This window comes from Dipodomys ordii, unplaced genomic scaffold, assembly GCF_000151885.1.
Source record: "Dipodomys ordii isolate 6190 unplaced genomic scaffold, Dord_2.0 Scaffold14, whole genome shotgun sequence".
Lineage (NCBI taxonomy): Eukaryota > Metazoa > Chordata > Mammalia > Rodentia > Heteromyidae > Dipodomys > Dipodomys ordii.
This window is the reverse complement of record NW_012267230.1, coordinates 9,668,091-9,677,674: the sequence shown is the minus strand read 5'-3', so window position 1 is coordinate 9,677,674 and position 9,584 is coordinate 9,668,091. Positions and strand designations below refer to the sequence as shown.

At 49.8% G+C, this 9,584-nt stretch overlaps 1 protein-coding gene across 3 annotated transcripts in view; it reads right to left on the bottom strand.

Moving 5' to 3' along the window:
- Cpped1 (calcineurin-like phosphoesterase domain containing 1) overlaps positions 1-9,584 on the bottom strand; it is a 66,053-nt gene that overhangs the window by 52,381 nt on the left and 4,088 nt on the right. The window contains exons 1-2 of one of the 3 annotated variants that reach the window (XM_013011776.1): positions 5,659-5,718; positions 4,617-4,753 (exon numbers count right to left, since the gene is read on the bottom strand). The exons of 1 other annotated variant lie outside the window; for it this stretch is intronic. In XM_013011776.1, the coding sequence (XP_012867230.1) occupies positions 4,617-4,650 (34 nt within the window). In that variant the 5' untranslated portion in view covers positions 4,651-4,753; positions 5,659-5,718. Of the gene's footprint in view, positions 1-4,616; positions 4,754-5,658; positions 5,719-9,584 lie in introns of those variants that run through there. One more of the 3 variants, XM_013011775.1, reaches the window with a different exon arrangement.

Below are 9,584 nucleotides of genomic sequence, written 5' to 3'. Positions count from 1 at the left end.
GTTTTGGTTTTCATTTCTATTTTTTCCTGCTTCTGTCTAGTTCAGGAATTTGGTCCTACATTCCCTCAGTATTCTGAAGGATTCTCTAGTTATCACCTTTTAAATTTCCTTTCAATGCTTGGCACCAGTGGACTCACACTTGTCATCCTGTCATCCTAGCTACACAGGAGATTGAAATCTGAGGATCGTGGTTCAAAGCCAGCCTGAGAAAGTTCGTGAGCTTCTGATCTCCAATTAATCATAAAAAGCCAGAAATGGTGCTATGGCTCAAGAGTACAGTGCTAATCTTGAGCACAAAGAGGCTCAGGGACCTTTGGTTAGCTACAACATCTAGGCCAGCTACAGTGAGAGCAGTCACAGTAAATTCAATCTAAGGAATTCAAAGAAGACTGTGACTTAGCTATGCACTGCTGTGTAACAAATTACCACAAATTAAAAAAAAGACCTATCTTCTGTCTGCTAGCTCCCAGGACGATGGCCCGGCCTGTCATCTGCACTCTAGCTGCACTCCTGCTGGCCGGTTCCCAGGCCTTGGCTGAAGATCCACTCAGGCCTAGCGAGTGGGTGGTTGGCAGGATTTGGCCATGTGGCTTTGGAACTTGAGGACACCCATTTCGAGCAGGCTGTGGCCCAGAGGCCACGCTCAGGTCCTCCAGCAGCTTTGCTTTATCAAAGCCAGCAAGGGAGAATAAACAAGTTTTGGGGTTTTCTCCCAGGGTACTTGGGTTATCTCAGGGACTCATGCTTCCCAGGCAAATGCCCCGTCACCTGAGTCATTCCCCCAGACTTTCTGAATTGGCAGTTTGTTTTTGTAGTGGGATCTTGTACATTTGCCCAGGCTGCCACCTTCCTGTCTCTGCCTCCCCAGTAGCTGGGATTACAGATCTGCACGGCCAGGCCTGACCCAGGAGTTATTGTCCTACAGTGAGGGAAATGGCACCTCTTTTTTTTTTTTTTTTTGCCAGTCCTGAGGCCTGAACTCTGGGCCTGGGTTCTGTCCCTCAGTTCTTCAGCTCAAGGCGAGCGCTCTACCACTCGAGCCATAGCACCACTTCCAGCTTTTTCTGCTTATGTGGTGCTGAAGAATCGAACTCAGGGCCTCATGCATGCAAGGCAAGCATTCTACCACTGAGCCACCTTCCCAGCCCTGATATCCCAATTTTTTGGTGTCTGTACTCTTCTTGTTATGAATACATCATTGGCTACCCACAATGGAGGCACATAGAACAGGAGGCAGGGGGCAGGAGGCAGGTCAGGGGCCACCACTGAGCTGGCCCCAGATGGTGATGTAAAACCCAGCCCTCACCTCCTGTTAAGTCACCGAACCTCCAGTTTGCACCTGGCCTGTAAGAGAGGCTGGGAGCTCAGCAGATGGAAGCCCGCTGCGCACCACTTACGCCCTGCATCCTCAGAGCTGTCTTCCAGTGAACTACAGTGGGAAACTGAGGCCTGGCTAGGGGGCTCAAGGTCCAGTGGAGACACAGCTACTGAGCAGCTTCTGGACTAGGGAGAGAGCCACAGTGCAGATGGGATGGGCTCTGGGCTGCTGTCTGTGTCCATGTGGACATTTTTGTCTCTGAGAAGTTTCCTCTGAATGGAATGTTTCAGTTAAAGGCATAAAAATAATATTGGCAAGGCCCAGAGCTTTCTCTGTCTCCTACCAACTGTCCCTGCCAACAGCATTGGGCTGGTGCAGAGCGCAAGACATCATCCTCTCGGGGTGCTAACTGGCGATCTCCAGACACAACAAACTCAAGATCTGGCTAGCAGACATGTTCTGTTGGACCCACGCAGTATGTGTAAAATTTCAAGGTTGCTGCCAACATTTTTGACTGATGAGTTCCATGGCTGTGCGTAGACTTATGGATTCTCAGGGAAGACCTTTGGCTTGTGGATTGGCCACAGATGGGGGAGAGACGTTGGGCCTCACTCAAGGTCTTATGTTCCCAGCCTTACCATAGCCCGCATGGCCCCAGGGGCCTCTGCAGTACAAAGCCAGCCTGCTGCTGTGCCCACGCTGAGCGTGAGAGAGAGATGAGGCACATAAATTGGTGGAGGGTGAAGGCCAGAAACCAGCACAAACTGCCTGTCCCTCCTGAAGCCCCTGGCGTAGGGTCAGATGGGGTTATCAGCTAGGAGAGCCTATGCCTATGCCAACAAGCCAGAGAACAATCTCTGAGTTACCGCCATTGGCCCTGGAAATCTGGCTCATGTGCCACATGGACAATAACATGTCTTCCCAGTGTCCCCTCCCTGGCTACAAAGGACCATGCAACATCTCTCAAAGTTGAGGGATAAATAATGGATTTGGAGGCTGAGTGCTGATGGTTCATGCCTGTAGTCCTAGCTATGCAAGAACAGAGATCTGAAGATTGTGGGTAGAGGCCAGGCCCGGGCAGAAAAGTAAGTGAAATTTTTATCTCTAATCACCAAAAAGCCAGAAATGAAGCTGTGGCTCAAGTGGTAGAGCACTAGCCTTGGGAACACACACACACACACACACAAAACAAATCAGAGACAGTGTCCAGGCCCCAAGTTCAAGCCCCAGAACTAGCACTTAAGAAAAGGATTTGGGGGAATATTATACTGTGTACAGAAAAGGTCTATGAGGAAAGTGGTGCTGTGGCTCAAGTGGTAGAGCGCTAGCCTCGATCTGAAGAGCTGAAGGACAGTGCTCAGGCCCAGAGTTCAAGCCCCACAACCAACCCCCTGCCAAAAAAAAAAAAAAGTAAAGAAGAAAAGACCTATGAGTATTGTTTAAATAGTTTAATCAGCTGCAAAGGAACTGCATGTAAAGAAGAATCTAGAAGTCCAGGGGCCGTTGCACAATGCCTCACCATTAATCCTCCTTATCAGACTGTTCAAGTGCCAAAAATCCTGCCTGAAAAACAGATGTTCAAACTGCAATTCTCTTTTCAGTGTGCACTTCCAATGTCAGAAACAAAATGGTTTCTTGGATTTGTCTCTGCCAAAGTATTTCCTTTCATTCATTTTATTATGCCTTTGGGAATATGTATTAATTGTTACTGGAAGCTGACTTTAAAATATATTACTCTGAAAGTTCAAAATCTCATCGATCCTGTTGCTGTCACTAGTTACCCACTGATTATAATAAATGCACCTCTTGAAGCCAGTGATGGAGAAGGCAAGGAGAGTGAGCAGGGCATTGGGACCGGCACTTCAGTAATCTGATCTGTGGTGTGCCAGACCTGTTGCCTACATTAACTTCTGGGATTCAAGGTGGATTGTATTATACAGCCCTCTCATCTCTTGTAAAGAGAAGCCATGCTCACAGTTGAAATGGTAAGGAACTAGCCGAGCAGCCCAATGGCAGGGACTCCTCATTACTATCACGTGACTGGGGATTCAGGTCTGGGCTGCTGGGGGCAGCTAGCCCATGCTCATTGGACAGACATCGGGCAGCGAGCAATGCCAATAGATCTCCTGCCTGGAGATCTTGCAGAACACCAGGAGAGATGGCCTCAAAGGACCTAACTAGGTGCACCGTGCTTTTTTATAGACTGCAGGGTGACTGAAGAGGCTGAGCGCACTCCAGGCAGGGGACAGTAAGTGCCTGAGTGCCTGAGTGCCGGTCAGCCAGAGCTGGAGGCAGGGCTGAGAGCACAGAGGACGCGAGGGCTTGGTGGGGAGGTAATGCCCCGGTGCCACTTTGGGTCTCCATCTCCTAAGTCCTTACCTGGTCCTGGTGGAGCTAGGAATCTGGGGCTCCCCCGTCTATGGTAAAATCCCATTTCTATTCTTCACCTTCTGTGTGACACATCCAAGTCCTCCCACTCTCTGAGCCTTGGTCTCCCCATGTGTAACTTAACAGTGACCAGAGCTCTCTCAAAGGTTCTGTTGTGAATTCATTAAGTTAATGCATGTAAAACATTTTTTGGACCAGGCTGAACTATTACCATGGCAACAGTGCAGTCACTTGGACCTTGTTTTAGCAGACAGGATGCTGGGGGCCCACAGTGAGACCCAGAAAACACCTGAGGGGATTATATAGGCTACCAGCTTCCCCCAAAGTCCTGACCCTCCCATTGTGTGGACAGAGCTTTGGTCTCGAAACAGCTGCCTGCATCCTTCCTGGCTAAAGAGACATCAACGAAATTCAATTTTCCCAGTTCCTCCCAGTGGCAATCTGCACGGTGAATTCCAACTAAACTTTTTCCATGATAGCCTTCATCTTTTCCAGGAACTGTCTTATTTCAGTGGTAAGATACAGTAGCTCAACAATATCCCCATGCCGAGATGCCTTCTAGTTTAACTACTTCAGAGTCCTGGGTAAAAGGGCCAGATCTAATGCCTCAGACACAGGGCCTTCATAGTGGGTGGTTGGAGTTCAGGGCTTATGGACAGCTATGGAGTTTAGACTTCTTTTAGGGATGATAACGTGATGCAGGGAAGGCTGCATGGCTGGGTGAATTTATGAAAAGCTGCTGAACTGTGTGCTGAGGGTGAGAGGAATACAAGTGTCCTCTTCCCCTGAATAATTAATGGTGTCAGCAACCTCAGTCACCCTCCTAAGTCCCCTCATGAATCCACCCAGCCTCTGCCTTATCCTCAGAGTCACATACACTTCAAAGTGCCCACCTGACGGTCACACTCACCACTGGCAGAGGAGAGACTTGCCAAACTCCCCATCAACAACCCTTCAGATTGTCCCAAGGGGAGAGGGGAAGAGATTTGGCCAGGCAGCTTTCAGCATCACTTCACTGGCTTTGGCAAACACTCTTCTGGACAACCGCTACAGGGGAGAAAGACGTTTCCAGAACCTTCTGGCACTTTCCCAAAGCAGATCTTCACTTGGGAGTTTGGGTGGACATTTGCTTGGATTCTATCTCCTCTTCCTCACATTTCCCAGCCAAGAGAGCAGGCAGTTGGGGGACAGAGGCTGTGGGGGACAACAGGAAAGCAGCCCCTGCCCTGGCCAGAGGAAGGGCACGGAAAGGCTGAGGGGCCAAGGCACTGGATACAGGGGGAAGGCTGCCTCGTTCAGGCAGGAGCACATGCAGGAGAAGAAAACCTCCTCCAGCAGCCATGTCTGTGCAGTGCACGTACCATGCACACACACTGCACAGTGCCGGGCGTGGGCATGCGGGATCAGAGAGCCCACAGTGCTGTGGGCAGATTCACACGGAGGTCCACAAGCAACACACCATCAGTGCATTCATTACCAGCCATGGAATGTCCACGACCGCCTGCCACTGCCCTGGTCTACACAGCGAGAGGAAAAGACAGGGAAACAGCAGGAAGCAATGCTCCGCTGGGCTGCCCTGCCTGAGTAAAGCAGGTAGCGGGGCCTTGGCTAGAAAAGGGCAAGCTAGGGAGGCTGGGAGATGAAGACCACCCTGGTGCAGTGTGGGTTGGCATCACGGCCCATAGGCTCTTCTGGAGACCTGCTTGCTTATTAATGTGGAGACCCAAACCACAGACGCCTCAGTGCCCAAGTCGGCACAAAGCAAGGTGAACAAACATGTCTGCCAACACCCTGCACTCCCTTTACAACGGAAGACTGGAGGCATTAGCATCCAGAGATTGGTTCCTTAAAAAAGACACCAATTAAAAAATAGCTATTAAAAATAGCCTACATGGGATTTTTACAGTTTTTAACTCTGCAACCTCTCCTGTCTGGCTGCATGTCAAACTCACCTCTCAAAGGTGGGAGGCAGCAGTTCTGGGGTCCTGGGATCCCCTGGATTATTGCCTCTTCCCCACTGAAGGGTTTGGGAAAGTCAAAAACTACATTGTGCTGCTTGGTATGGTGAGGCACGCCTGGAATCCCAGTGCTCACGAAGCAGGCGCAGAATTGCCAACTCTAAGCCAGTCCGGGCTTCTCAGTGAGACCCTATCTCAATATACCACTAGTAAACAAATTGTGTAGCCAGTGCACACACGCAGAGGTTGTGAGCCCAGTGGCCCAGGCTGGCTGGCTACAAGGTCCAGCCAGCACCTGCGGAGCCCTCCGCCTGCCCCCAGGGCCCTCTGCTGGCTCAGGTCCTGCTCCCCGCCTGCTTGCTGCTCCTCTGTGGAAGTTGTCCCTTCCTTCCACTCACTCTCACTCCACCTCTCTTACGAAGACATGGAGCAAGCCCCACAGGGACAGGAACTCAGTGCTGTTTCTGACTCTCAATATTCTGTAACTAGAGGAGGGCCTGGGGACAAATCCTGAAGGCCAACTGGTAGAGATAAAATACACCAAAGAATTCCCCATTCATGCTTTCCAGCTGACTGTGTGTCCACAGAACAAGCCCCAGTGGAAGAGGTGCCTTCGCCCTGGTGGTTATGCACTAGCTAGGCTCACTCTGGCCCATCTGCAGACGCAGTCCCGACAAACCCAACACTGGCAAACAGAGGCACATTTCATTAGGATGCAATATACAATACAATTCTTTAGTTCCCCTCTTTCCTTCCTTTTCTTATGAACTATCAGGTTTCCATTGTGGTTTAGCATAAATAAGTAATAATGGAAATGTTGTAATGGTCACACCCTTTCTTATTCCACAACACATGTTCAAATGAACTCAAAGTTGTCCTTGGAGCTGGGGATGCAGCCCAGAGGTGGAGGGCCTGCGTAACACAAGTTCCAACACTACCAAAAAACTTCATCTAAGTAAAAGCACTCCAGCTAGAAAACTTGCAGAGAAAAACAAGGCAGTAAGCCTTCATGATCTGGACTCGGGCAAAAATTTCTTATATATGATATCAAAAGCACAAGTGATAAAAGAGAAAGCTGAGAAACTAGAATTCACTAAAATTTAAAACTTTGTGGGACCAGGCACAGTGGTTCACTCCTGTGATCCCAGCAACTCAGGAGGTGGCGATCAGAAAGACTGTGGTCTGACAGGCCAGCCCAGGCAGAAAGTTAGCAAGACCCCATCTCAACTGATAAACCATGTGTGTGATGGTGCACATCTGTCATCTCAGCTACTTAAAATGCATAAGTAGGAGGATCAGAATCTGAGACAGGACCTCGAAAAAACTCAAGACTCTTTAAAAAATAACTGGGGCTGGAAAGGTGGCTCAGTGGTAGAGCGCTTGCCTTGCATGCATGAGGCCCTGGGTTCGATCCCTCAGCACCACATAAGCAGAAAAAGCCGGAAGTGGTGCTGTGGCTCAAGTGGTAGAGCGCTAGCCTTGAGCTGAAGAGCTGAGGGACAGCATCTAGGCCCAGAGTTCAGGCCCCGCGACCAACAAAAAAAAATAACTATAGCAAAAGGCACTGGGGCATGGTTCAAATGGTAGAGCACCTGCCTAGCCAAGTACTAAGTCCTGAGTTTAAATCCCAGCACCACAAAAAAAATACCCATACCATTCACCACATGTAACTATGAGTCTTGTATACCACCCATCTGATACAGGACTTGGATCCTGGATATGGAGAGAACTCACGGAAAAAGGCAGTACAACTGAAAATCAGGCCAAGGACCAAAGATGTCCACTAAGCACAGTACAGAATGCCCAATAGCCCTTGTCACTAGGACAAAACCCAGTGACAGATGCTTCACACCCCAACAACACACAAGGGGCTTGCAAGGATGTGGAGAAACTGGAACCCACACTCACTGCCAGGAGGAAGGTGGAATGCTGCGGGTACTTTGGCAGTCCCTCCAAACGATAAGCACAGTAACCATAGGAACCAGCAATCCCAATGCGACGATTCTACCCCAAAGAAATGGAAATAGGCATGCATATGAAGCCCTGCACATGTCTGCTCATAGCAGTTTCATTCATAAAAGCAAAGACAAATTCAATGGGGGCTGGTGCAGTAGCTCCTGCTTTTAATCTTGGCTACCTGAAGCTAACCTGGCAAAACAAGTTCCAGAGACCCTATCCTAACCAATAAAATCTGGGCATGGTGATGCACACCTGCCAAAAACATTTTTTTAAAAGTGCAACTTCCTGAATGGGTGGCAGGAGTAGCAGTGGTGTCTGCTGGCACTATGAATCACTGTCCCAGGAGAAACAGGACACCAGTGTGTGCTAGGTTGGGGGAAGAGGGGGTGTATCTGGAAATGCTCCTTGGACTAGGAGCAGTTCCATATCTGAGCAGGCGTGAGGGAGGGGCTCCCAGGCCGGCCTGTGCTGTGGACAGCCCACACTCCCACCTACACTCTGCCACACTTCTGCATCCATCCCTCTGACAGCTTACTACAAACCACTGAGGCGTAAACATTAAAGTGGGTGAATGCTATGCTATAGAAACTTACGAAAAATTAGAAGAAAAAAAATACACTCAAAAATAGATGAGTTTGTCTTAGGAAAACAACACACACCGTGAGCACAGACTAACGAGAGCTGGGTCACCCAGTGCTTCCTGCCCGCCAGGCCACGGGCTCTACAACTTCATCCACACCCCTGGCCCTCTTCACTTGTTTTTTTTGGATAGGGTCTCAGGTTCTCTCCCTCCCCCGCCCCCCACCCCAGGGCTAGTCTCAAATTGCAGTCCTGTCTATGCCTCCATCCATCCATTACAGTCTCTACCACATCTGTTGGTTGACATGAGGAAAAGAGGGGAATCACTAAATTTTTGCTGAGGCTGGCCTCTAGCCAGGACCCCTTCCAATTTCCACTTCCTTAATACCTGGGATTACAGGTGTACATCACCACATCCAGTCTACCCTACTGACTACAATGAGGCTAGAAAGAAACACCCTTCCTGTTCAGTCATGGAAACTAGTGAAAGGAGTAACTCTCAAACACACAACCCTAGATCTAGTTCAGAGAGGGGCAAAGCTCCCTCCTGGGTGACTGGTGGGTGACAGGAGAGAGGCTGCAGTTCAATCAAGCCGTCACTGGGGTAGCTCAGTTAATAGTTCACAGCGAAGTGGCCACAGGGCCTCGAGCAAAGTTCAGTTACTGTGAGCAAACTTTGCACTGACTCGGGCCTGTCTGGTCAGGTCCACCTTCCAAAACCTCATTTAACAGAGCACTCATCAGATAAGAGGGAACTCATTTGGCCTGAATACAAGCAGAATGCTCATTTCCTGTTTTCAGCCCTGTGCAAACCCAGTGAAGCATTTCCAGCTCCCATATTTCTAATGACCTTGGGTGAGACCTGTAGAGCTGAGAATCCACATTCACTCTCCAGTAAGAGGGTCTCAGAGAGGAAACTGCCCCTAGTCAGGCCGGGCAGGGCACACCTGTAATCCCAGCACTCAGGAGGCTGAGGCGGGAAGATCTCCACTTGACCCCACACCACCCTGGGCCACATAATGAGACGTTGTCTCAAAAACACATAAACAAACAAATACAAGAAGAGCCCTGTTTTCTGAGGAGAGAGAGAGTTCAGGCCTACAAACAAATACAATTTGTTAACACCTGGTGTTTCTGGGTATTTCTCCCTTTCAGAATATTCCAGAACAGAGGTGAGTGACCCTCTCCAAAGAAGAGAAAGCGGTCCTAATTCAGATAGGTCAGGAGGACATAGAACGGTCGCTTTGCTTAATTAAAACGAGGTCATGGGGCCTGCCTAGGGAAAGCCAGGCGTCCACGCGGGCGCGGAGGCCACGGGGGGCCCGAGGCCTATGGTCAGGAGGGCGCAGGGCGCACGCGCGGCCTGGGAGGGCAGGGCGCGG